Here is a 27,386-nt window from a genome sequence, read left to right as displayed (position 1 = left end):
CTGCACCTGGGGAAATGACCTGCTGCGAGCTTGGGGAAGCCCTGGCCCCTCTCCTGGGCTCCTCCATGGGAGACCAGAGGCAGAGCATGAGGCCAGGGGACCCAGGGTCAGCCAGAGGAGCAGTGGCCTGCCAGCACAGCCAAGCTCAGGGGTGGTGACGCCCACCTCAGCTCTCAGCCAGGCCGCTCTGTTGAGGGTGGGACAGGCTGGAGCATGGACCCCAGAGCAGATGGGACGCCTCTTCCCCCACACCCCAGAACAGAGCATTTCACGTGCAGCACGGGGACCTGGTGCAGGGAGGAGGGCTCGCTCCTTTCAGCTGCTGTGTCAGTCAGCTCTGCGCTACTGCAACAAAACACCAGAGACCATCAACTTAAATAGACCAGAGCTGCTGAGGGAGGGGTTTGCTCCTGCACAGGCTGCGCCATGGTGGGCTGCACTGGGAAATCAGCCCTGAAGCCCATCAGCTGGTCCAGCTCCCAGAGGGCAGGGTGCAGGCCTCCACCTTGCTGGACCTCTGGAGCCTGGCACCCACCTTCTCAGTAGCTGGGCATGTTTCTCCTGGTTTAGGAGTGACCCCCACATTCCCTTCCTGGATCCTCTGAGGACTTAATAATGGGTTGGAGTCAGCCTGTGTGGGGCCGACTCTGGTGGGGCCTGGGGCCTGGCCTGGCTGGGCAGCATTCAGGTCAGTCATGAGGGCCTCAGGGTCAGCGGGGACCTCAGTTCTTTGCTGAGATGTCTCCAAGGGGTGTGATCTTTTTGAGCCCTGCCCTGGGGAAACCAGACACAAGACAGGAGGGGACGTCCCCATCCGGTGGGTGCGCAGCTCTGGGGACGAGGGGCCAGCAGCAGCCCCAGCTTACCACTTCTGTGCTGTCTGACCTGCAGGCCTGCACTCTCCTCTCTGGACGCTGGAGTCTTCAGAGCAGGCGGCATGAGGTCCACCCTGCCTGTCCTCCTGTGCCTCGGTCAGTGTTGGTGGAGGGAGGGACACAGGCTGGGTGGGGAGGGTCCCAGGTGCCAGTTCTCGGGCAACCCACAGGTTTTAAGTCCATATGGCACCAAATGGCTGCTGGCACCACAGGGACATATTAGGCCCACACCCAGATGCCAGCTCCTCACGGGGACCTCTCTTCCAGGGCTGAGTCTGCAAGAGCGTCCCCGGGGGTCTTCAGGTGAGTGCCCTGCTAGCCACCCACGTCCTGCCAGGCTCAGCCCTGGGGTCTCAGGAGAGAAGAGAGCATCCTGGGCCGAGGGTGGTGACAAGGTAGGGCAGTGGGACCTGGGGTAGGGACAGGCCAGGACCCAGCCTCTGGTTTTCTTGCAGGGACCCTCCCCAAGCCCATTCTGTGGGCAGAACCAGGCCCTGTCATTCCCCGTGGAAGGTCAGTGACCCTCTGGTGTCAGGGATCGCTGGACGCCAAGTGGAACTGTCTCAGTAAGGAAAAACCCTGGAGCCCCACATGCAGAAGCCCCTTACAGGGTCCAGGGAACAGGGCCATGTTCCCCATCCCCACCATGACTGCGCAGGATGCAGGAGGGTATCGATGCTACTATCAGAGCCCTGCTGGCTCACTACAACGCAGTGAACGCCTAGAGCTGGTGGTGACAGGTGAGTGGACACTCAGGGGTCCGGCCCCTGCTCTGCCTCAGGAAAGGGGTCTGCCCCCGGGTGTCCCTCTCACAGCCCATTAATGGGGGAGGAGGGAGCCATGAACACCTGCCTCCTTCTCTCCTAGGATTCTACAGCAAACCCAGGCTCTCAGCCCTGCCCAGCCCTGTGGTGACCTCAGGAGGGAACGTGACCCTCCAGTGTGGCTCATGGAAGGAATTTGACAGCTTTATTTTGATGAAGGAAGGAGAACACAACCTCACCTGGACCCTGGACTCACAGCAAAAACCCAGTGGGCAGTTCCAGGCCCATTTCCCAGTGGGTCCTGTTAACCTCACTGACAGGTGGACATTCGCATGTTATGGCTATGATAGGAGCAAACCCCAGGTGTGGTCAGAACCCAGTGACCCCCTGGACCTCCTGGTCTCAGGTAAGGAATTCCCATCCTTCACTCCAATATTTGGTGAGGCTGCGACCTTGTGGGCAGAGACTCAGGGTGTCAGAGGGTGACCTGCAGGCAGGACGGGGGAGGCAGGGGGTTGGCAGGATCCAGCCCTCAGCCCAGACTCCTCTTCCTCCAGGAGTGACTAGGAAGTCCTCCCTTCTGACCCAGCAGGGCACTGTCCTGCCCCTGGAGAGAACCTAGCCCTCAGTGTCACACTGACATTGGCTATGACCAATTTGCTCTGTCCAAGAAGGGGCACAGGACCTCCCCCAGCGCCATGGCCAGCAGCCCCAGACTGGGCTCTCTCAGGCCGACTTTCTGCTGGGCCCTGTGAGCAGCCCACACAGGGGTTGTTTCAGATGCTATGGTGGACACAGCCTCTCCTCTGAGTGGTCAGCCCCCAGTGACCCCCTTAACATTGTGGTCACAGGTGAGGAGCCCAGAGGGTGCAGTCAGGGACCCAGCCTCTGCACAGCCCTGTTGGGGAGCCCCAGGAGGTGATGGCCAGGGTGAGGTGGGGTCTCAGGAGGGAGAGAGACAGGGAGGGGCAGAGAGGACAGAGACACGGGGACACAGGGACAGGAAGAATCAGAGACAATGAGACAGACAGAGAGCACAGGGTCCTCAGAGAGAGGCCCTGGGGAGGTCTCAGCTCAGAACAAGCTGGGGCCACCCTCACCCTCCTTCCTCTCTCTAGGACAGCCCCCTGTCACACCCTCCCTCTCAGTGCAGCCTGGTCCCACAGTGTCCTCAGGGGAGAACGTCACCCTGCTGTGTCAGTCACAGATCAAGATGGACACTTTCCTCCTGTGCAAGGAGGGGGCAGCTGATCCCCCCCTGCGTCTGAGAGCAGAGTACCGAGCCCCATGGTACCAGGCAGAATTCTCCATGAGAGCTGTGACCTCAGCCCTCGGGGGGACCTACAGGTGCTATGGCTCTCACAGCTCATCCCCCTACCTGCTGTCATGGCCCAGTGCCCCCCTGGACCTGGTGGTCTCAGGTGAGTGACCCTGACCCCATCCTCTGTGAGCTCAAGGATTCCCTCAGGGCCCTGCCCAGGACAGCTCTGGGTGGGATGGGAGTGAGGGGCCCTAGGGAGGGTCGGCCAGTGGGACTCACCCCTCAGAGAGGAGGGGCCAACGGGGTCCTCCAGCCTGTGCACCCACCCATCCCTGGAATCAGGAAGGTGCAGGTGGGCACAGGAGGGTCCTGGGGAGGCCAGGCAGGTGTAGGAGGATGGGCAGAGACAGTCCCCAGGGGCAGGCTGCACCCCTCACCCTCCTCTTCTCCTCATTCCCAGGACCCTCTGGGGGACCCAGCCCCCCACCCTCAGGACCCAGGTCACCAGCTGGTGAGTCTCAGGGGCCTCTGTGCAGACAGTGTCCTGCATTCTTGGGCAACCAAGAATCACTCTGAGCTACAAAGTCCAGTTACAAACTCAGCTAAGCTGTGTCCAGGGCACTGCAGAGAATGGTCAGGGATCTCAGGCCCCGGGGCTCAGGGCTGGGAGGCGTGAGGGGGAGGTCCAGGCAGAGGTGACTCTGGGCCCAGCCTGGGGAGGAGCAGCCAGCTGAAGTGGGGGGCAGGCAGCCCAGCCCTCACCTCCCACCCACCCCAGGAGGCCCTGAGGACCAGCCCCTCAGCCCCACGGACCCAGGACCCCAGAGTGGTGAGTGAGGGGCTCTGGTGGGAGGTGGGTGCAGGGCAGGGCTGAGCTGAGGGGGGGCAGCCCCCTCTGGAGATGCTGACGGGGACCAGCCCCTCCCCTCTGGGCCTCAGTTTCTCCCAGGGCAGAGGAGAGGCCTGGCCCTGACCTTCAAGTGCCTCTCAGGGCTGACCTTGGCTGTGCCCTGCTGGGAGAGGGGCCTCCAGGGAAGCCTCCAGGACCTGAATCTGCAGGGCTCTGTCCCCTGTGTGCAGTGACAGTGACACTGAGCAGGGGAGGGGCTCAGGGCCATCGGGGTGTCGGGCTCTTTCCCTCCAGCTCAGGGCTGAGCTCTGGTGGAGAGAAGGAGACTGGGAGTCAGACTCCCCCAGTTCAGGCCCCGCTCTGCTGCTTCCTGCTGGGGACCTGGGTGAGCCTCAGTGTCCTCATACCTTGGTGGGTGGATGGGGTGGTGGTGCCTGTCACATGATTGACAGTTGCAGGTGTCGTGCAGTTGCTCTGGGGCTCAGCTGAACTTTGCTCCAAGGTGACTCAGACACAGTCCTGACCTCCCAGAGCACAGAGAGGGTGAAGGACCAGGGAGAGGAGCAGAGGGGACCCTGAGGACCAGGAAGGGCTCAGAGGGGCTCCAGAGAGTCCTGTGGTGAGAATGAGGCGAGGAGGTCGGTCCCAGGCAGGACGGGGCTCCTCAGGTCACAGGTCCCCTCCTCTACTTGGTTCTAGGAGCCACTGAGACCATCAGCCCAGCACAGAGCAGCTCAGACCCCAGCTCAGGGGAGTCGGGAGGATTCTCAGGTATGGGACAGGACTCTGAGGCTCACGTCCTGGCCAGGGGAGGTGGCTGCCCTGGGTGGACATGTGGGGATCCTGGCCTCCCAGACCTCTGACTTCTGTGTCCAATTCCCAGCCTCACCTCCCCAGGACTACACAGTGCAGAACCTCATCCGCTTGGGCGTGGCTGGCCTGGTCCTGCTGGTGCTTGAGATCTTGCTGTTTCAGGCTCAGGACAGCCAGAGAGGGACCCGAGATGCAGCCAGGAGGTGAACAGGAGACAACAGGGCACACTCAGAGTGCAGAGCTGGGAGCCGAAGGACCCTCAGGAGTCTGAAGGCCACCTGGACAGGTGGGGTGCACCTGAGACTGTCCTGGCAGCAGAGGTGACTGGGTGCAGGACCAGCTGGGTGCTGGCTGAGAGCCTTCCCACCATGCTGTGCGCACCCAGGGCTGGCCCAGCGCTCTCTGCAGCCCTCCACGCGCCAGTCCCCACGGGGAGCGGTCCTTGAAGCTGCCCCTGAAACAAGGGTCATGCAAGCCACAGGCTGGTGTCTGAGGGACTGTGTAACGGGCGCTGGTCTTGTGGACATGGTGCTGAAAAAGTCTCATTAAAACCCTGAGAGTCCTGCTGTGTGTTTGCTCTTACTGTCCACGTCCCTCCTCCCACCCTCCACATGCCGAGGTAGCACCACGTCACCAGGTCGTGGTGTAAATCCAAATTCCTCTGCTCACTGCTGGAGTGTGGAGAAGCACCAACCCCCAATGTCACCTAGAGTCCCCTCCTGGCATGGCTCCCTGGGTCCTGCAGGGTTTCTCTCTTCATGGAATCACTAGGTCCTTTGTGCTGCCCATCGTGACATTGTGATGTCACTCCGTCCTCCCCACCTGGGCACCAGTGTTCCCCTCACTCCTCCCCCTGGTCCTGGGGGCTGGAGCACAGGCTGAGTGGGAGGGGCTCCTGGCCTCGCTGATGGAGTGGGCCCCTGTGGCTTCCCACCCAGCTTCTCCCAGAAGCACCCCCAGGGCCACCAAGACCAGCCCAGGAGGCCCAGGGGACACAGTTCAGCTCCATGGAGTTCTGGGGGGTGGAGGCTGGAAGCAGAAGGACATGGCTGACAGTCAGGACAGGTCACTGGCAGGTGGACAAGACCCACCCCAGGGCCCTGAAATAGGAGCCACTCCCCACTTTCCAGGCCAGAACCTGTCCCCGTGGGCACTACCCCATGCAGAGTCCCAGGTGACCTACTGTGGGGGAGCTCACTCCTGTGGGTGGGGGCTGATGTCACCTGGGACTCCTAGGAGTCAGAGGCTGGTGAAGGGCTGGGCAGCCTCTCCCCTAGGCTGACCTTGGCCTCCTGAGCCCTTCTCCTGACTGTCCTGTCATTGGGATCACCCTGCCCCACCTCCCCTGCTCCCTGTGTCCCTCCCAGGTCTCCCAGTGAACAGGAGGGCCCTGGGGACAGGTGACTGGAGCACACACAGCTGCCTTTGATCAAACTCAGCTCCATGTCTAAGGCCAAGGCCACCCTGGAGAAAACGGGGGACGAGCAGCCTCTGCCACATGAGGATGAGAGGAGGGCTCAGGGCCTGGTGGTGCCCACAGCCCACTGTGAGAACCAGCCAGGGGAGGGCAGAGGTGTGACCCTGGGATGGACCAGGGCTGTCTCTGCTCTGCCAGTTCATCCAGCCCGACGTCTGCTGGACCTTTGAGTGTCCCCATCCCTCCTCTCAGTCCAAACCCCAGCATCTGAGGCCTTGGGAAAGGGGTCAGGGCAGGTGACCCCTGTGTGTGCATCCCTAGGGCAGGATGGATGGACTCTGCTTGCCCTTCACTGGGTGACCCTCCTCCCCAACACCCAGGGTCACCTGGGGACACAGTGCTGAGCTACAGTGAGCAGGACCCAGAGTGCATGGGGCTGGGGTCCCAGGTGCATCCCCAGCCCAGTGCACCCTGGAGCTGACCCCCTGAGCTGGTGATTGACAGAGCTCTGGGTCTGCAGGTCCTAATGGAGTCTCAGTGCACAGGACCGTGACACGTCACCTCACAGACACTGGGGAAGCCCTGACAGGACCAGGGTCCCCACAGCATGGGGACAGGGGGCGTATGACCGAGGGTCCACACAGGGACACTGTTAAGGTCCCCAGGCTCCTGGATCCACATGCCCCTGTCCACAGCTGCCCTGTGAGGAGGACTGGGACCTGCACTCACCCTCCTGTGCGTGGATCTCCTGGCCCAGGCAGAGCCCTGGAAGAGAAGCCCAGTGAGAAGAGCGCCCCGGTTCCCCCAGAGCTGGGCCAGCAGGGCCTGGTGGAGCCTGGGCACTCAGCCTCCCTGCTTCCCAGGCCACCTGCTCCCAGGGTCAGGGTGGCCTTCTTCCTGCTCTGGGGTGGCTGCGAGACCTCCCAGGGCCCCTTCCAAGAGGCTCTCTGCTGCCCAGAGAATGAGGACCATGTTACTCTCCTGGTTGCCTTTTTCCTAATTTCTTTTTAGTTAGTGCATTGACATTACTTGTAAATTTGACATTCATTGAGGTCGGCTCATGTCTGCACAGAGCGTAATGTGGTCCACCTCCTTCCCCAGGTCCTCCCTGTTGCCCTCCCTCCTTCCTGCTCCTCGGGACCCTCCTCTGCTCCATTGATCTCCCTTGTACTTTTGTGATCCTTTTTCACTTCCTTTTTCTACTTAGCTTTTGCAGTAAATGCCATCATTTCATTCTTCTCTTGGCTGGGAAGAACTCCACTGTGTGTATGAACCAGATTTTCTTTATTCATTTATCTGTTGACAGGCACCTGGGCTGGTTCCATGATTTGGCTACTATGAATTGTGCTGCCATAAACACTGATGTGGCTCTATCACGATGGTATGTGAATTTAGTTCTTCTGCGTAAATACCAAGAAGTGGGGTCACTGGTTCATATTGTGGTTCTATTTCTTGTCTTTTGGGGAATCTCCATATGGCTTTCCATAGTGATTGTGCTACTTTACAGACACCAACAGGTATGCGTGTCCTTCTCCCCACAGTCAGGCCTGTATTCATTGCTATTTCTATTCTTCATATCTATATACACCCAGATATAACAGCGGAATGCATTATAGTTCTTATTACAGATACACAGCACAATTTCCCGTATCTCTGGTTGTATTCTTGAGGATTGCCATTCTAACTAGTGTGAGATGGGATCAGTGTGATTTTGCTTTGTATCTCCCTGATTGTTAGAGTTGTGGAACCTTTTTTCCTATGATTGTTAGCCACTCACATTTCTTGTTTTGAGAAATGCCTCTTTAGGTCATTTGGCCATTTATTGAGTAGGTTGTTAGTTTTTTAGGTGTTATGTTTTTTAGTTCTTTATATATCCTTGTTATTAATTCCTTATTAGAAGAGAAGCAGGCAAATTCTTTGTCACATTATGTTTACCAGATCTAGAAGTTTTCTGGCGAAGTTTTTGGTTCCTTTAAGCATCAGTCATCAAAGATATTTGAACTTATTCTTGTCCTATTTGTATCCCTAGAATTTCCTTTTCTTGCCTGATTGCTCTGGCTACACTCTCAAGACCGATCCTGGATAGGAGTGGTGAGAAGGGAGATCCTTGTCTCGTTTCTGATTCTGGAGGCATGCTCAGTATGACGTGGTCTTTGAATTTCTCACATAGGGATTTCATGATGCTAAGGTGAGTTCCTTCTGTCCCTAGTTTCATCAGAGTTTTGTTTGGTTTTGGTTGGTTGTTTGTTATTTGCAGTGCTGGAGATTCAACCTGGGGCCTACACATGCTAGTCATCATTAAACCACCGAGCCAGTGAATGGGTGCTGGATTCTGTCCCCAGGGTTCTCTGCATCTATTGAGGTGATCATGTGATTTGTCTTTGGTTTTACTTATGTGATGAACTATGTTGACTGATTGGTGGGTATTGAACCAAGCTCGAATCCTGGGTTGAGTGTAACTTGATCGTCGTATGCAGTCTTTGTTAGGGTTTTGAATATGGTTTGCTATTATTTATTACAAATTTTGCATCTATGTTCATCGTGGAAATTGGTCTACAGTTTTATTTTCTTCGTGTGTCTTTATCTGGTTTTGTGATCCAGGTAACATTGGCGTCATAGAGTAAGTTTGGTAGCACTGCCCCCTTCTCTATTTTACAGAACAATTGGAGGAACTCTGCATTGGTTTTTCTTTAAAGGTCTGGGAGCTGAGAATCCATCTGGTCCTGGGCTTCTCCTTCTGTGAAGGTTTTTTGTTACTCCTTCACATGATATTGGCCTTTTTAGGTTTTCTATAGCTGTCGGTTCCTATTTGGTAGGTTCAATGTGTCTAGGAACATGTCTGTATGTTCTATCTCCTCCAATTTATTAGAATATAAGCTTTCAAAAATAATCCTGAAGGATCCTCTGGATTTCAGCTGTGTTTGTGCTGATGTGTCCTCGTCCACCTTTGGGTTTGCCCTCTGGTTATTTTGGTCAGTCTGGCAAAGGGTTGGTCAATCTCGTTTATCTTTATGAAGGCTGACCCTTTGTTTCATAGATACTGTGAATTTGTTTAAGTCTCTATTTCATTATTTTTTTGTTCCGACCTTATTATTTCCTGTCTCATTCTGATTCTGAAATTAGTTGGTTCCTGTGCTTCTGAGGCCATCTGATGGATCAGTAGATTTTTATTTGGGATTCGTTTTTGTTGTTACTCTAGTGTGGGTGATTAAGGCCATGAAGATCACTGAGGATCTGTGACCAGGGACCAAGGAGAGCTCGGCCTCAGTGGGCTTGAGGTCAGCCAGGGCGCACACAGTGCCTTCCTGAGACGGTGGAGAGCCCACCCACCCAGCAGGGCAGAGGGCGTCCCCACCACCCCAGCTGCTCCTTCCTCTGCCCTCCTTGTCCTTAGTCACGACTGATTCGGTGCCATCCCCTCCAGCCAGGGCCCCAGTGATGAGCCACTGGGAAATTCCGTCTCAGGGTGCAGGTGGAACAACACCCAGCCTGGGCTGAAAGGGACAGTGTGACAGTCCTTCCCCCGGGGACACTCTGTTGGCCCACTATGTGACCTCATCCAGGTGGGCGTGGCTGGCGGGTCCTGGTGCCCCCATCAGCTGCCAAGGTGGAAACTCAGGAAGGGGTGGCCCTGCTGCCCACGTGAGCAGGACCTTGGAGAGTCTGAGCACAGGAGGTGAGACGCCCTGAGGAAGGGGACAGCCAGCTGCAGGCACGTCCTGGGTGAGGTCGGCCTGGGGACTCAACAGGAGCCCCCTCTGCAGTGCTGCTCAGAGATGGTGCAGGACAGAGATGGCCTCACACCTGAGGAGGACACCACCTTGAAAATCCTGTTCTCCTCATTGGGATTCTCAGAGAAAACCTCTGAGCCAGGCTGGTCCCCTGCAGCACACAGCTCTGCCCACAGGGCCTGAGCTCCTGCTGGGGACCTTCTCCCTGCAGCCCCCACCTGGCCCTCAGCCTCTGTGATGGTCCCAGGCCCACTCCAGCCTCCTGTCCACCCAGTGCCCTGCTGGCTGCCCTGAAGGTGGCCCAGGATTTCCTCCCAAGGAAGGAGACACATTTTCTCTATAATTTTTACCAAAAAATGAAAATGACATTTTCCACATTGCTTCCTTTCTAATGTGAAGGGCTGTGAACGCTTCTCTTCAGGATGATGGCTGTGAAGTGGTCATTGTCATTATTTTCTTTTATTTATTTATTTTTAATTGAATTTTTTTAAAAACATAAATGACAGTGGAATGCATTACAATCTGATCACATGTGAACAGCACAATTTTTCATATCTCTGGTTGTGTATAAAGTATGTTGACACCAATTTGTGTCTTCATACATGTACTTTGGATGATAAGCAAGGAACTATTTGTCTGTAAGCAATGATCGTGGAACAGAAGGTTAGAAAATAGACTTAGCACTTCATCCTCAAGGACACAAGTCCACAGGCAAGGACACAGTCCACAGTAAGGTCATGTCGGGTCCAGACGTGATCTTAGGACACAGGAGGGAGAAAGGGTCTGGGCACCGTTTCCTTCTGAGTCCCCTCCCCAGTGTGGACAGTTGAAGGCTCTGCCCACCACCTGCCAGGTCCTCCCACAGCACACGGCCGAGAGGAGGAAGGGGGGACACGGGCCATCACTGGGGACCAGGAAACCTCGACAGGAGACAGGAGGCCTTGCCAGACCCAGCAGCTGCCCCCGTCCTACCTCTGCCCCCTCTAGGGGATGATGCTGATCTCAGCCCAGGACGAGAAGGGGGTGAGCAATGGCCACGGTGTGAGACCTCACGCAGCTTCTCTCAACCCCCAGAGATGCCTGACCTGGCTCAAGCTTCTCTCCTGGTGCTGGGTGGGGTGCAGGCCTCCCCACTGCCCCTCCCCAGCCCTCCTTCATGTAACCGTCCATGGAGAAAGAGAAGGAGCAACCCACGCTGAGGCCTGTCCACTCTGGGAGACACCAAGGTCAAGGTGAAGACTCCTGGGGACTTATTGACATGTGAATGACGAATATAAATCCATTGTGTTTGGGGGTACAATTTGTCATGTTGGGATGAGTCCATTGTGACACGAGCACCACACTGAGCTCATGAACACACCCAGCTGTCCCCGATGTTATGGTCAGAGGTGGTGACCTGCAGAAGCTCATGTGGGAGACCACGCGAGAAGGTCTGGGGGAGAAATGACGGGCTCTAGCCATAGCCTGGTCAGTGGGCTAGTCCCTGGTGGGAAGCTGAAGTCGGAGGGTGCGGCTGGAGGAGGTCAGACCTGGAGGGTGGCTGTGGGGCATAGATGTGTATCTAGAGTGGACCTCTGCTCCGGGTCACTGTGCTGTGAGCTGCTCTCCTCCCCCACACCCCCTGTCAGGATGTCCTGCTCACCTGGACCCCAGAGGAAGGCACACGGGTGTCCCCTCGGTAACTAGGGGCTCTCGAATGCACTTTTCCTCCTCTACAATTAGGCAGGTCAGGCCTTAAGTCACAGCAGCGACAAAGTGACTGAAACACCCGAGCTGCTATCTCCACTTTTCTTTTCCTGTGGTGAGAACACTGAAGGTCTACCCGCTGCAAATCTCAAGTACACGACACAGCTGTGTTCCCTGCTGTCCTCGGGGCTGGGGACATGGGAGACCCCACACCTGTGGTCCTGCAGGATGCAGGACTTCTGCAGGTCTGTGCACACCGTGGTGACCACACTCGCAGACGCTAATGATTCTACTTGATAGTTAAGGCCTGGACTTTTTTCAGGGCTGGGGGTGAACACCAGGAGTCCAACATGCTGAGCAGCTGTCTCAGCCCCACCCAGTGGAATAGAAGTTGGTCTCTGCTCTTCTCGCGGTTTCTGCTGTGTGTCTGCCTTTGTTGTTGACGCAGGGCGTTAAGGGCTGCCCAGACTGGTCTCCTGGGCTCCAGACGTCCCTGGTGCTCCTCTGCCTCCTGAGGAGCTGGACCCCAGGCTCCCAACACTAGGCCTCCCAGGGCTTTGAATGGGAGTTTTCCTGATCTCTGCCGGCTGCGTCCTCCTGTGAGATAATGGACTGTGGGAGGAGTCGGCCACTGGGCACCGGGAGCAGCAGGTTTGGTGGGAGGTGATGTGCCCTCCACCCCTGTCACAAGGGCCCCACCCAGGACCATGCCTGCGCCCATGGCCTTCTGCAGAGGGCTCATCCCTCCAGGCTTAGGGAGCCCTCAGCACTGAGCAGAGTTCGACTTCCGCAGCATCTCCAGAAAGAAACAGGGGACGCACCACCATGAAGCACCTGTGACATGGAGAGAAATGGTTCAGAGCTGATGCAGACAAATAGGTACCATGGTCTCTGAGCTCTAGATGCACCTGAGTCTCTCTCAAAGATGACCCAGCAATTCAGCATCAAAACCTGAAAAGTGCTGTGAGTTAGAAGAGGATGTTTTACTCATTTCAATTATAGTAGGAGACGGAGGAGATGGATGGAAACAGTGAACCCTTCAAAGGTATTACAGAGACAGCCCAGCACAGGGGCCCAGGGCTGTAACTCCAGTGGCTCTGGAGGCCAAGGCAGGAGGATGGCAAGTTCAAGGCCACCTGGGGAACTTAGGAACCTCATGACTCAACATAAAAAGTAAACAGGACTGGACAGGACGTAGCTCATGGGAGAGGCCTGCAGAGTATACCCAGGACCTGAGTTCTATCCTCAGGGCCTCAAAGAAATTAAAATACACATATATTAAAGAAATGAAAGGACATTAAAGTTCAAGAAGGCAGAGTCACCCGAGCAGGGGTGTGCTCGCAGAGTATGGAGACAGTGAGGGACATGCAACAGTGACACCCAGGACACAAAGGCAGGTCAAGAACTCCCACCTCTGCTGACCTGGGATGCCTGAGGGACACGGCCCAAATGGGAGCACAGAGCACACAAGTGAGCTACTCGTGATCCATATGAGCACAGGGATCACCATGGGGACTGTGGCATGGAATCCACTGCGTCTTGCAGGTGCCAAGAGAGACAGGGAGATACTTTAAAGGGTCTCTGTGGTTTCTACATGGCCAGCCCAGCACAGTGGCCCAGGGTTTTAACTCCAATAACTCTGGAGGCCAGGGCAGGAGGATAGCAAGTTGAAGGCCAGCCTGGAGAACTGAGGGAAACTTGTGACTCAACATAAAAAGTAAATAGGACGGTGGACGTAGCTCATGGGAGAGCCTGCAGAGCACACCCAGGGCCTGGGTTCCTCCTCAAGCCACAAATAAATTCAAGCAAACAAAAAGTTTTCAGAGAAATGGAAGCTCATAAAGGTCAGGAAGCCACAGTCACCAGAGTTGACATCAGAGAGGCTCAGGGGCGAGCTCACAGACGGTGGAGAAGGCAAAGGACAAGTAACAGCGACCACCTAGGACACAAGGACCTGAAAGGCAGGCCAAGAACAACCCCTCTACTGACCTAGAATTCCTGATGGACATGACCCAGAAGGAGCACGGAGCACACGAGTGACTTACTCCTGATCAGTATGAGACACTGACCACCAAAGTGACTGAGGCATGGAATCCACTGGATTTCACAACCCAAGGAAGGCAGGGAGATATTCTAAAACGTCCCCAAGGATGTATGGGCCACATTAATCGAGCAGTGTGCACACAGTGGCCGGTCAGCAGGAGGGTGAGTGGGGACTTGGAGAGGCCTGTGTTGTACCCAGGTCTCATCTGCAGCTGCCCACCCCCGGCCCCTTGCTGGCGTGAGGAGCTGGTCACCTTGCTGTGGGGAGAAGGGAGCAACCGTGCAGGGTGTGAAGGGTCCTGTGACCACATCCCGCTCACTTTGTAGCTTTGCTCAGCTCCTGCATCCTGGCCCACAAGATGGCCCCCAATTCACCAACCTCCTGTCCCTGCTGTGCCCTGGAAGGGAAGGCAGCAGAGGACATGGTGGAAAGTCCCCCCTGAAGACATTGGGCCTCCAGAGCCCAGGCTGGAGGAGGGAGCCCTGGGAAGCTGAGGTCATGCCCTGAGGAGCCCAGGGTGACCTGCCACGGCCAACACTAGGGACAGGCAGAGTCCTGCAAGGGGAGTCCACATGGGGATGGTTCATCTCTGTGTGACTGTCCCACTAGGATTCCATCTGGGCCACATGATCTAGGGACACACGAGGATCCTCCGAGGCCCAGGTTGTGGTTCTGGCCAACACAAGTGCTTTCCCAGGGAACTGCTCAGCCCCAGGAGGTGGACGACCTTCCTGCTCTGGCCAGAATCTCCGCCTCTTCCCAGGGCAGCAGCAAACAGCACTTGGAGTGTGGGTGGACCTGGGCTGGACGTCCTCGTCCCTTCCTGGCTCCCTGATGGCACAGAGGTGCTCACTGCTCCTGGACCTGGGGGTGCCTCTTGGAATAGAGAGAGTGGCTGGGGGGGAGGGCTGGGGACTCAGGAGCCAGCACACGCTGCAGGCCACTGTGGTCCCCTCACACAGCCACCAGCACAGGTGCTCAGGGGTGTGCTGTGACAGACGCAGCAGGTCCTCCAGGATGGCCACCAAGCTGACTCCCTCAGTGGACATGGGGCAGCTGGTCTCCCTGGCACTGTCCTCTGTGCTAACTGTCACTGGTGCTCCATCAAACCCAGGTCCAAAGGGGCCAGGACGGGGTCATGAGAGCTGATGGGGTGAATGGTGCAGAGGTGAGGTCCACTTCCCCAGGCTGACCTGTGGGGTGTTGAGGACCATGGTGGACACCAGGACCCCTGCCCATTCCTTAACTGGCTGCCCACCTCCCTGCTCCTCAGGCCCAGGGCTGTTGACCTTCAGGAGATGGCCGAGAGGTGATGTGGTAGGATGGGGCCATGCTTTAGAGGGGACCCTGGGGAGGTGGAGGTGGCCTGGTGTTGGTGGGCTAGTTGCCTGCATCTAATGGGGAGAGGGCTGAGTGACCTCACCAATACCCCTGCCTTGTTCTGCTCTTGATGGGAGGACCAGGAGGATACACCAAGGCCTCTCTGCATTTTGCACCCCACAGATCTGCTCTGAGACCCAGAGCCCAGGGAGGACCCCGTGATGGACAGGAGGTGACACCTGCAGCTTGACCCCACCTCAGCTGCCACCCTAGTCCTGCAGCTGCCCCCACTCTGACCACACAGAGCTGCCCAAGAAGGACCTGGATCCAGCCTGGGAGGATTCCCGGATTCTCTGTCTCCTCCTAGAACCATCGGGTGCCTCTGAGGAGACAACAGCAGAGTGAATACTTATAGGATGACCTTGAAACCTGGGGATCCCAGCAGGTGCCTTGTCCCAGAGACTAGGAGGCTGAGGCAGGAGGACCACAAGTTCAAGGCCAGCCTGGCACTGTAGCAAGACCTGTCTCCAAATTGAAAATAAGCAGCCTGGGATGTAACTCCAGGGTAAAGAGACCCTGGGTTCAGTTCCCAGGACTGAAAATACACCCCCAGGGTCCCTTAGCAGAGAGCCAGCTACTCCAGCCTCCACTGTGAGGTGCAGACAGGGCGGGGCGGTTCCCCTGCGCACCACCCATCTGCCCTGCTCCTCGTTATCCTGCGGCTCTCTCTAAACCCTACTGAGGGCTTGTGGAAGTCTGAGGCATAAACTCAGACAATCTTCAAATTCTTCAGTAAACTTTCATCTTCTTGTTTGGTACCAGGGATTGCACCCGGGGGTGGTTGAACACGGAGCCACACCCAGCCCTCCTTTGTATCTTACCTAGAGACAAGGAATCACTAGCTAGCTCAGGGCCTTGCTGAGTTGCTGGAGGCTGCCTTTGAGCGTGTCATCCTCCTGCCTCAGCCTCTGAGCTGCTGGGGTTACAGGAGTGCCCCAAGTTCCTGGCCTTCAGTATTCCACATGCGCCCTCCAACAGGGCTCCCTGTGAACACGTTGGCCACATTGACTAAAATTAGGGAGGACTAACTACCTGGAGGTAATTCAGCTCCTTGGCCCCCTGGGCCCCGGTCAAGGCTCGGAAGCCTCCTGTGGCTGCAGCCTTTCCAGCAAGGCAGGGAGACTGGCCATCCCGGGTCATGGTGCAGGGCCAGACACCGTCTCCTTGCCCGTGACCTAGGTCTCCTGCAGGAGACTCCAGGTGGTGACAGTGTCCACCTCCATGGCAAGATGACGTGGTCTTCTGGGAGCTGGTGACGAGCAGAGGCCCTCCTGGATCCTCCCCTGGCCACCCCCTGCAGCTACCTGCCCCAGCGACGTCCCCCACGCTGTGTCCTCCCATGCCCACGTGTCTCAGCCCACATCCCCTGGGGAAGCACACGTCTCCCTCACACAGGGGTGGCTGACTCAAGTGTGGCCTGGGGCCTGGCCTGGCTGGGCAGCATTCAGGTCAGTATGGAAGGGCCTCAGGGTCAGGGGGACCTCAGCTCAGGCTGAGATGTCTCCAAGGGCGGAATCCCCCTGAGCCCTGCCCAAGGGAAACCAGAGACAGGTCAGGGAGGGGCCATCCCCATCCGGTGGGTACTCAGCTCTGGGGACCAGGGAGCAGCAGCTGCCCCTGCTTACCACTTCCGTGCTGTCTGACCTGCAGGGCCTGCACTCTCCTCTCTGGACGCTGGAGTCTTCAGAGCAGGCGGCATGAGGTCCACCCTGCCTGTCCTCCTGTGCCTCGGTCAGTGTTGGTGGAGGGAGGGACACAGGCTGGGTGGGGAGGGTCCCAGGTGCCTGTTCACAGAGAGCCCTCAGGTCTTAGTCTCATATGGTACCAAATGGCTGCTGTGAGCACAAGGAACAATAATCCTCCCCAACACTGAGATGCCAGCTCCTCACGGGGACCTCTCTTCCAGGGCTGAGTCTGCAACAGAGTCCCCGGGGGCCTTCAGGTGAGTGCCCTGCTAGCCGCCCACGTCCTGCTCAGGCTCAGCCCTGGGGTCTCAGGAGAGAAGGGAGCAGCCTGGGCCGAGGGTGGTGACAAGGTAGGGCAGTGGGACCTGGGGTAGGGACAGGCCAGGACCCAGCCCCTAGAGAGTACCTGTCCCTCCAATGTCACTCTGACATCAGGTATCACATATTTGCTCTGTCCAAGGAGGGGGCACAGGACCTCCCCCTGTGCCCTGGACAGCAGCCCCAGGCTGGGCTCTCTCAGGCCGACTTCCTGCTGGGCCCTGTGAGCAGCTCCCAGGGGCTTGGTGTAGATGCTATGGTGGACACAGCCTCTTGTCTGAGGGGCCAGCCCCTAGTGACCCCCTTAACATCCTGGTCACAGGTGAGAAGCACAGAGGATCCTGTCAGTGATCCAAATGTGCAGAGCTTTGTGTGTGGAGCCCCAGAAGGTGACAGCCAGGGAGAGGTGAGGGGTCTCAGGAGGGAGAGAGTCAGGGAGGGGCAGAGAGGACAGAGACAGGGGGACACAGGGACAGGAAGAATCAGAGACAATGAGACACACAGAGAGGGGTCCTCAGAGAGAGGCCCTGGGGAGGTCTCAGCTCAGAACAAGCTGGGGCCACCCTCACCCTCCTTCCTCTCTCTAGGACAGCCCCCTGTCACACCCTCCCTCTCAGTGCAGCCTGGTCCCACAGTGTCCTCAGGGGAGAACGTCACCCTGCTGTGTCAGTCACAGATCAAGATGGACACTTTCCTCCTGTGCAAGGAGGGGGCAGCTGACCCCCCCCCCCCCCGCGTCTGAGAGCAGAGTACCGAGCCCCATGGTACCAGGCAGAGTTCTCCATGAGAGCTGTGACCTCAGCCCTCGGAGGGACCTACAGGTGCTATAGCTCTCACAGCTCATCCCCCTACGTACTATCACAATCAAGTGACGCCCCTGGACGTTGTAGTTTCAGTTGAGAGGCCTCTGACCCCATCCTCTGTGAGCTCAAGGATTCCCTCAGGGCCCTGCCCAGGACAGCTCTGGGTGGGATGGGAGTGAGGGGCCCTAGGGAGGGTCGGCCAGTGGGATTCATCCTTCAGAGAGGAGGGGCCAATGGGGTCCTCCAGCCTGTGCACCCACCCACCACTGGAATCAGGAAGGTGCAGGTGGGCACAGGAGGGTCCTGGGGAGGCCAGGCAGGTGTAGGAGGATGGGCAGAGACAGTCCCCAGGGGCAACTTGCACCCCTCACCCTCCTGTTCTTCCCATTCCCAGGACCCTCTGGGGGACCAAGCTCACCACCCTCAGGACCCAGGTCACCAGCTGGTGAGTCTCAGGGGCCTCTGTGCAGACAGTGTCCTGCATTCTTGGGCAACCAAGAATCACTCTGAGCTACAAAGTCCAGTTACAAACTCAGCTAAGCTGTGTCCAGGGCACTGCAGAGAATGGTCAGGGATCTCAGGCCCTGGGGCTCAGGGCTGGGAGGTGTGAGGGTGAGGTCCAGGCAGAGGTGACTCTGGGCCCAGCCTGGGGAGGAGCAGCCAGCTGAAGTGGGGGGCAGGCAGCCCAGCCCTCACCTCCCACCCACCCCAGGAGGCCCTGAGGACCAGCCCCTCACCCCCACGGACCCAGGACCCCAGAGTGGTGAGTGAGGGGCTCTGGTGGGAGGTGGGTCCAGGGCAGGGCTGAGCTGAGGGGGGGCAGCCCCCTCTGGAGATGCTGACGGGGACCAGCCCCTCCCCTCTGGGCCTCAGTTTCTCCCAGGGCAGAGGAGAGGCCTGGCCCTGACCTTCAAGTGCCTCTCAGGGCTGACCTTGGCTGTGCCCTGCTGGGAGAGGGGCCTCCAGGGAAGCCTCCAGGACCTGAATCTGCAGGGCTCTGTCCCCTCTGTGCAGTGACAGTGACACTGAGCAGGGGAGGGGCTCAGGGCCATTGGGGTGTCAGGCTCTTTCCCTCCAGCTCAGGGCTGAGCTCTGGTGGAGAGAAGGAGACTGGGAGTCAGACTCCCCCAGTTCAGGCCCCGCTCTGCTGCTTCCTGCTGGGTGACTGGGCAGGGGACCCCCCTCTGAGCCTGTTTCCCCATCTGTCCCTGGGGGAGTGGGTGGCAGTGCCATGATGCCTGAGTGACAGGGCTGGAGGTGGCAGGTGGAAAGACCAGCAGGGCTGGCACACAGTAGGTGCTCAGGTAAGCAGCGTGGCTCCTCGTCCACACCCGTGCCCAGGACTGGGAAGGAGTCTGAAGATTCTGGTGGGGGTCTCGGTTCCCCTCCTCCTGCTGCTCCTCTTCCTCCTCCAGGGACACCAGTGTCGGGGACAATGCAGGAAGGCAGGTGAGTGGGGAGGGGGAGACGTGGTGGCGTCCCAGGGGAATTAGCCAGTTGTGCTCAGGGCACACAGATGGGAACCCTGGTTGTCACCCTGAGCAGCAGGACCACCCAGGAGACCCAGCAAGAGCCCGTGGTGGCCTCACAGGTCTGCCTTCTTCTCGTCACACAGGGCTCAGCACTGCTGTCACCTCCCCAGAGGCCACCCCAGGCCACCAGGTGACCCGCCCTCTCCCCGCCCTCCTCTCTCTGCCCGCTGCCCTCCTCTCTCCTTCCAGCTGATAGTGCTGATGGCTCTGGTCGGCCTCCTGCCCTGAGGCCTGGGCGCTGGCCTCTCTCCTCTGCCTCCTCCCCTGCTGAGCTCACTGCCCCTGCTCCTGAGTAGGAGGTGGACCTGGCCACAGCCCTGCCCTGCACTGGCCCCCTCCCAGCCACACAGATGGCCGACTCCTGGGGGTTTGCTGTTGGCAAGGCTCTACTGGGGGCTGGGGACAGCAGCAGCAAACACAGCCTGGTGCTCAGACACAGGACAGCCCCGGGACAGACAGACGGGGCAGAGGCAGACAGGCGTGGGGAGACCAGGCAGGGCGACGGCTGTGAACCCAGGACAGAGCCAGGTGGGCGGAGGGCCATGGGCAGGAGCAGGAGGGGTAACTGGACAGTCAAGGAGGGTTCCCTGGGGAGGACCCTGGACAGAGCCCTCACCACAGGGACAGGCCTGAGAGCATCTCAGGAAGAGGGTCATGCCAAGGGAGCAGCAGTGTGAGGCCAGTGGGCACAGGCTGACCTGTCCAGCAGGCACGAGTCCAGGTGGCTGCAGGTGATGCATGAGGAGCAGGTGTGACAGGTGGCAGGACAGAGGTGGGCAGGGCTCAGTCCTGCAGGTGCCTCTGCTCTGGCAGAGCCTGAGAAGCCCCTGGAAGTTCTGCTGGGCATGGAGAGCTGACTGCTGGCTGCAGGTCCCTCCAGCTCCCTGTGGGAGGTGAGGGGCACAGCCAGAGTGGACTCAGGAGCTGCCTGCCTCTGTCCCCTCCACAGAGCCCTGCAGATGAAGACTCCTGGGCATTCACCTACGTTGAGGTGTCACACTCGAGAATAGGGCATGGAGGACTGTCCACTTCATCCCCTGAGTCAGGGACATTCCTGGTCATGAAGGACACATCAGAGGGAGAGGACAGCCTGCAGACCTGCCAGGTGGGTCCTGTCCCCTCCAGGCCCCAGGCTCCCAGGCTCCAGCCTCACCTGTCACCACTCTGCCCTCACTCCAGGTGGCTGCATCTGAACCTCCCCAGGATGTGACCTATGCCCAGCTGAAGGACCTCAAGCTCAGAGAGGGGACAGCCACTGCTCCTTCCTCCCAGGGACAGGAGCATCCAGCTGAGTCCAGTGTCTACGCCACCCTGGCCATCCACTAGCCCAGGACACCACTCAGATCCCACACTGCAAGGACAGGGACACGGGGACCTCAGCGGGCACAAGATAGTGCACAGACACTGACCTAGGAGTCACAGCCAGCCTGGTATGGCCTGAATTGGAGCAAATCATCTCCCATGCCTGCATGACTGTGTCACAATGAACACCAATATCATGTAAGTCTTCAAATAACTAATAAATATCATAAGAAGACAGAAAATCAGCATCAAAATCTCAGCAATATTGCCGCAGTCTGGCTGGGCACAATCAGGAGCCACTTGTCAAAAGAAACTAACTTTATTTTTAGAACCACACACACCAAACCACACAGCTCCTCAGGAAAAACCCTCAGAGCCTCAACTGCCACCACCGGCTTCCCACAAGCCTCTCTCTCCCACACAAGCTTCTCTCTACCTCCCACAATCCTCCTGCTCTTGAGGCCCATTGGCTGGGTCACGTGGGCGGAGCCAAAAAAGTTCCCCAATGAGCAGCTCCGTGGTCTGAAAGGGCAGGGAAACAGCCCAATGAGCATCACCGCAGAGGAGCCAATCAGCTAGATGTTGCTGGGGCCGCTGTGAGCCAATCATCAGCCGGCAGCTGGAAGTTTGCTGGGGCCCCTTCGGCTGTGGCTCTCAACACAATATCATCATTTAAAATAATATATTTCAATCATTTTATGCAAGTTAAAGGACAGATGGATCAACAGAAAGTAGTGAATTTTGAAAGATATTAAACAGCTGACTCAAGCCTGGTGGTACAACTGTCTAATCCCAGTGACCCTAGAGGCTGAGGCAGGAGGATCCCAGGTTTGAGGCCACCCTGGGAACCTTAGAGAAAAGTCACCAGGGCTGGGACGTGGCTCGGGGTAGAGCACTCGCCTACCCAAGTCCTTGTGCAGAGCCTGAGGTCAGCCCCAGGTGGGGGAAAGAGATGAAAGGACTGAAGCCCACTAAGGTCAAGAAGGACAGAGTGACCAGAGCTGAACCCAGGAGCACAGGGGCGGGCTCCAGGTGCACGGGGAACGTGATGGAAAGGTGAAAATGACCCCAGGACACGGTGGATGTGGGGCAGGCCCAGGTCACCCAGCCTCTGCTAAACGGGAATTGTTGATGAAGAGCACACAGGTAAGGAGTAGAGCACTTACTTTACTTCTACACGATCCTGTGTGAGTACTGACTCCATGTTCATGTGCCTGGGGCCTGGTGCCCAGGACAAGTTGCATAGACCCAGGAAAGGTGGTGAGACGTGATGAATGTCTGTGTGGGTGCTGCATGGCCACAGTGGGCTTGCAGTGTCCACAGGGGGCTCTGTGAGGGCCGAGCGGGGCCTGGGAGGGGCCTGTGCTGCACCCAGGTCTCACCTGACAGCTGCCCACCCCCGGCCCTTGCTGGGGTGAGAAGAAGCTGGTCACCTTGCTGTGGGGAGGAGGCAGCAAACCCTGCAGGGTGTGAAGGTCCTGATGACCACATCCTGCTCACTTTGCAGCTTTGCTCAGCTCCTGCATCCTGGCCCCAATGTGGCCCCAAAATTAGCAACCTCCTGTGTCCTGCTGTGCCCTGGAAGGGGAGGCAGCAGAGGACATGGTGGAAAGTCCCTCCTGAAGACACTGGGCCTCCAGAGCCCAGGCCAGAGGAGGGAGCCCTGGGAAGCTGAGGGTATGTACTGATGGAGCCCAATGTCACCACTGAGTGACAGAGCCCGTCATGGGTGGCATTCACAGAGCAATGTATTATCTCTGCTTTGGGTGTTGAGGGGCACTGGGGGAAATAGTTCTGAGCTATGGTAGAGGCATGGGTTTCCTGCTCTTAAAAAAAAAATGTCTTGTCCCAGGGAGAGCAGGAAACCCACATCAGAATCTGGAGTAGACCTGGGCGCAGATGTCCACTATAGACACAGTGGTTGACCAGGTTCAGGGACTTGCAAAAGATTCAAGAAACCAGGACACTTACAGACCACTGTGGACTGCCTCACACAGAACCCAGCACATGGGTGCTCAGAAGTCTGCTTTGACAGAAGCACAAGGTCCTCAACAATGGTCCACCACGCTGAGCCTCTCACTGAACCTGAGGTCACTCCATCTCCATGGCACTGTCTGCTGTGCTAACTGGTCAATGGTGTTCCATCAAAACCACGTCTAAAGGGGACAAGGCGGTGTCATGAGAGCTAACAGTGGGTGAAGACATAAGAGGTGTGGACTCACTCCTTAGGTTGATCTGTACTGTTTTGTTCAGGACCATGGTGGACAACAGGTCCCCTTCTCTTAGCTGCCCAGCACACCTGTTCCTTGTCTGAGAAGAAGCTACTCCTGGTGTTTTCAATCTTCATTTGTGTGGAGATTTCTTCCTTCCTATTTCCTCCATCCTGTGAGTGTCCTCACCTATGAGACGAGTCTCGGCATACAGTTGGACTCTGTGTTTTGATCCACTCTGCTCATCTGTGTCTTTTATTGGGGGGGTGAGACCATTTACATTCAGTGTTGGTATAGATTGTGTCCGTGTTTCCTGCCATCTTGGTGTTTTGCTACATTGGATTCCATCCTGGGTCTCATTTAGTGGATCACTTCTCAGGGATATCCGTGTACGGGGGAACTTCCAGATTTGGATCTGAGTTCCTCTGTGTGCACTTTATCTGGAGTGTTCTTTTAGTTCTGGGTGGTGGCCATGGATTCTTTCAGTTTATCCTTGTCATGGAGAGTTTTATTCCCCTCCTTGAAGTAGAAAGAGAGCGTCGCTGAGTGTGGTGACCTTGGCTGGCAGCTGTTTCCTTACAGAGCTTGAAATACCTCACTCCAGTCCTCCTTGATTGTAGGGTCCAAAGGGACAGGTCAGAAGGAGTGTTGTTGGTTTGCTTCTAAATGTGACCTGAACTTTCTCTCCAGAAGTTCATATTCTTTCCTTATTTTCTTTTTTTCCCCCATGGAGGAAATGATATGAAACATTTATTTGATATATCAAACAAGATCAGAGCTAAGTAACGCAACTCCACTGCAGCATAACAAAAGCAATCACCCCTCGACCCAGTGTAAGATTGAAATGCAACCTGCACAAGCTCGTGTCATGAGATAGCAAGACTGCTGCTGCCTTCCCCAGGACTCCCAGCCCCTACCAGGTGACAGCGAAATACCGACGGACCCATAGTTTTATTGAAATCAATCATTTAAAGTGTATTTTTAAAGATGAATCAAAATGCCTGAGTCTCAATAACCATATATTCACCTGAAGCTTTTATCTATGTAAATGAGATTTATTTACTTCCCACTAGTGAGTCTTTATTTTACTCACACTATAGCAATGGATTTTCCATACTTAGTGTCTGCCTTGCCCAATATCAAAGGAAACAATCCAAAATGATTAGTAAAGAAAAATGTAGGAAATAACACCATCTTTAGTTTTAAATATTTTAAGGTTTAAAAAGTGTTTAAAGTTTGTAAGTCCTAGAAGGAAAACATTATCTGAATGAACACCCTAATGGCCAACCATGTGCAATGCTTCACCTGCCCTGGCTGCACAGGGGCAGGGTCACCTTGAAAGCACCCCAGCTCTCCTGATGAGGTCGGAGGTCGCCACAGCCACTAAGTGATGGAGGGTGCTTTTCTTCAGTGAGGGTCGTGTGCTGGACATTCTGCTTGACCTCCAAATTTGGCTGACAACTGACTGGTGAGACTCCTAACCTGTGGGTTGCTTTGACATCATGACATCTTTGCGGGGTTCTGGGCCGTGTCCTGGAAGGCCACCCTAACTCCTGGGTCCTGCATGGCTACAAGAACATTCCAGCATGCCCCCTCCCTCCGCAGGCATTCCCCCGGGAAAGCACCTGGGGAAGAGCCCACCTGAGCTCCTCCTTGTGGTCCGGCTTCCTCCTCCCTCTGGACCTCTGTGCTCTTCTGGAGCCTTCTGTACCCCTTCCCTTCTTCCTTGGATCTCTCGCTCCTCACGATTTCGCTCACGTCTTCTCCCGTGTTCTGTGCCCGAGGTGGACCTTCTTTCAGCATGGCCTTAGGTCATCATCCCACAGGCCAGGCCAAGATGGAGGGCTGCCCTTCCCCGTGGCCCACAGGTCTTGGGCTTTCCCTGGGCACTCGCAAGGCTGAGCTGAATCAGGTGGATTTCGATGGCTCTGTCACACTCTCGAATGGCAGCCTTTGGCTTCTGCAATTGGATGAAGACCCTGGCTCTCTCGGCCTGCAGAGTGGCCAAGCGAGGATTCAGCTGAGAGCCCCTGGGGCTCCCTGTAGCTGGCCACCATTCGGGGCTCCCCGGCAGCCCCGTCTTTCCCTGGGCTTGGTCCATCATCTCCTGGGTGACCTCTGCCTCTTCACCTCCCATTTCCTGAGGGGCCTCAGCGTCTGGCTCAATCTCACCTTCCTATCAATTCCTGCACCATGTTCCTCACTGAGGGCTCCTCTCCCTCTGTTTTCTTCTGTCTTCTTCTCTCTGCCTTCTCTTCCTGGATGCTTTCTTCTGTTCAGGTTTATGAGCAGCAGGTGGGACTCCGCCAGGCTCTCCACCCTCTCTCTCAGGAAGCGCCTCTCGTCAGTTTGCAGGATCCTTCTTTTCAATAATCCTCCTTCTTAATTGAAATGATCTTCTATATCCTGCATCTGCTCTGTTGTTTCAGTGCTCAGATCTTTTTATTCATTGAACATTTTAATAATCAGTTTCTCGTGATCTTTCTCTGGAATTTCTTCCACTTTGATATTCTGGCATCCTTTGTTGGGGGATCGTGAATTTGGGCGTCAGCTTTGTTTGCGTGTTTTCCGAGACCCTGGACTTGAGCATCAGTTGAGGTGGAGTCCCCTTCCTCTTTTCTAAGCGTATCTTGGGTGTGTACTTCTCTTTTTAGTGAGGGCAGTTCCCCGATTCTGACATATGAGTAGACGTCAGGGTGGGAGCCGAGGTCCCCTCTAGTTGTTTCTCCCCGGGTCCTGGTTGCTGGTTGGGGGTTTTGTCTTCCCTGTTCTGAGTTGAAGTAATGGTGACATTCAGGCTGAGTTAGATCAAGGGAGCCATGAGGGTCACTGTTGCTTGATGGAGGTGTATTTCCCAACAGCGAGATCTCTCCTCTGTGACCTTCAACTGTCCCAGGAACTTACAGCCCTCTAATGTCAGCAACAGATGTACCGCCTTCAGATGCAAACCCAGTGTCTATTTGACATCTGTAACACGACCTGCCACCTCTGTGGGAATGGGGGGTCAGCATTTCACATCAGCAGCAGCAGATCAGGCGTTAGACAGCAGGTGTCCACTACGTCATCTGCTGTATTAACGATGAAAACCTCATGAATGGGATAGAAATGACATAAAATAGTGTAAGAAGGTGAGAGAAAGCTTGAAACATTTTTAAAGTGATCAGAGGAGAGGCAGGAAATAGGTAGCAGACATAAAGAAGAAAAAATGAAAATTAACTGACAGTGCTGGAAAAGAAAGAGAGGAAGAGGAGGGGGAAATGGGGCTGTCCCTGAGGCAGGAGGGCGAAGAAGGAGGGAGAGTAGCCTCAGGACCATGCTGTGCGCAGTCCAGCAGGGCAGGGTCACAGTAACTCGGACCCCTGTACAAATACACCCTCCTCGGACAGGTCAAGTTCCAGACATAAACCAGGGCAGAAGGAAGCCGATAGTGGACAGGTCAAGTGAGATGAGTGGGTCGGTGTCCTGTGAACCTGTCCGTGCAGGGAGGACAACTCGCACACCACCCCAGACGCACCAAGTCTGCACAGCGGAGACAGGAGAAGTGATGTGATGAAGTGAGGTCTGAAAAAGTCACAAACAGTTAAAGGCCAGGACATGGGGTGCCCAGCACTTCCCACTGTCGGGACACCCAGGGCGTCTTCTCCCAGGGCAGCCGTCACCCACACAGGGATGTGGGGCGGACCTTGGTCATCCCTGAAGCCCACATGCTGAAGCCTTGGCCACCCGCCGTGGCGCTATGGGAGGTGCAGGAAGCTCAGAGGTGGGGCCTGGCGGAAGGGACGTGGGCCCTGGGGACGAGCCCTTGAGGGGACGTGGGGACCCTGGCCCTCCCTGGCTCCCTTTGCTTCCCGCCTGCCAGGAGCTGAGTGCTTAGCTCCCCCGTGGGCTTCCACATGTGCTGCCTGAGCAGGGCCCAGGGCACAGGCCAGGCCACCAGGACGAGGCTCTGCGCCAGGAGCCGCAGCGACCCTTCCTCTTAGCGGATTTCTCCCTGTGGCTCCCAGTGGGAGGTGAGGGGCACAGCCAGAGTGGACTGAGGAGCTACCTGCTCTGTCCCCTCCACAGGGCACTTCAGATGAGGACCCTGTGTTGTCACCTACACCCACGTTGCACACTCCTGATAGGGGTGTGGAGGGGGTCCCCTATGTCCCCCAAGTCAGGGCCATTCCTGGTCATGAAGGACACATCTGAGGGAGAGGACAGCCTGCAGGAATGCCAGGTGCTCCTGCCCCTCCAGGCCCCAGGCTCCCCAGGCACCACCCTCACCTGTCACCACTCTGCCCTCACCCAGGTGGCTGCATCTGAAGCTCCCCAGGGTGTGACCTACGCCCAGATGAAGGACCTCAAGCTCAGACAGGGGACACCCACTCCTCCTTCCTCCCAGGGACAGGAGCCTCCCACTGCGCCCAGTGACTACGCCACCCTGGCCTTCCACTAGCCCAGGACACTACTCAGATCCCACACTCAAGGCCAGGGACACAAGGACCTCAGCAGGCACTAGACATCTCATGGACATGCAGCTGGGTGTCACGACCAGCCTGGGGCCTGACATGCATGGCCAGGAGCATCTGTGACCTGCTGGAAGTTACCTGATTCCTAGTCACAATAACTGGTCCCCAACCACGTGCCACGTTTGGCCATTTTATTCTCCTGGTCACCAACAGGCAAGGGGAGGAGTCACAAGGCAAGTGAGCAAGTGTGTGATGGGAAAGTGC

General features: G+C 56.8%; 1 protein-coding gene and 1 pseudogene across 1 annotated transcript; both read left to right on the top strand.

Moving 5' to 3' along the window:
* Positions 1–718: 718 nt before the first annotated feature.
* Positions 719–22,907, top strand: LOC139702733 (leukocyte immunoglobulin-like receptor subfamily A member 6). The gene is given in 14 exon segments (XM_071604756.1): positions 719–971; positions 1,111–1,178; positions 1,331–1,615; positions 1,743–2,045; positions 2,197–2,242; positions 2,244–2,302; positions 2,305–2,490; positions 2,758–3,060; positions 3,361–3,411; positions 3,679–3,729; positions 18,969–19,076; positions 19,243–19,289; positions 20,109–20,264; positions 20,339–22,907. Coding segments are annotated over 14 exon segments (2,043 nt in total). The 5' UTR covers positions 719–738; the 3' UTR covers positions 20,486–22,907.
* LOC139702731 (leukocyte immunoglobulin-like receptor subfamily A member 6) lies at positions 16,441–18,962 on the top strand (annotated as a pseudogene).
* Positions 22,908–27,386: the final 4,479 nt, after the last annotated feature.

This window comes from Marmota flaviventris, chromosome 18 (assembly GCF_047511675.1).
Source record: "Marmota flaviventris isolate mMarFla1 chromosome 18, mMarFla1.hap1, whole genome shotgun sequence".
Classification (NCBI taxonomy): domain Eukaryota; kingdom Metazoa; phylum Chordata; class Mammalia; order Rodentia; family Sciuridae; genus Marmota; species Marmota flaviventris.
This window is presented reverse-complemented; position numbering and strand designations above follow the sequence as displayed.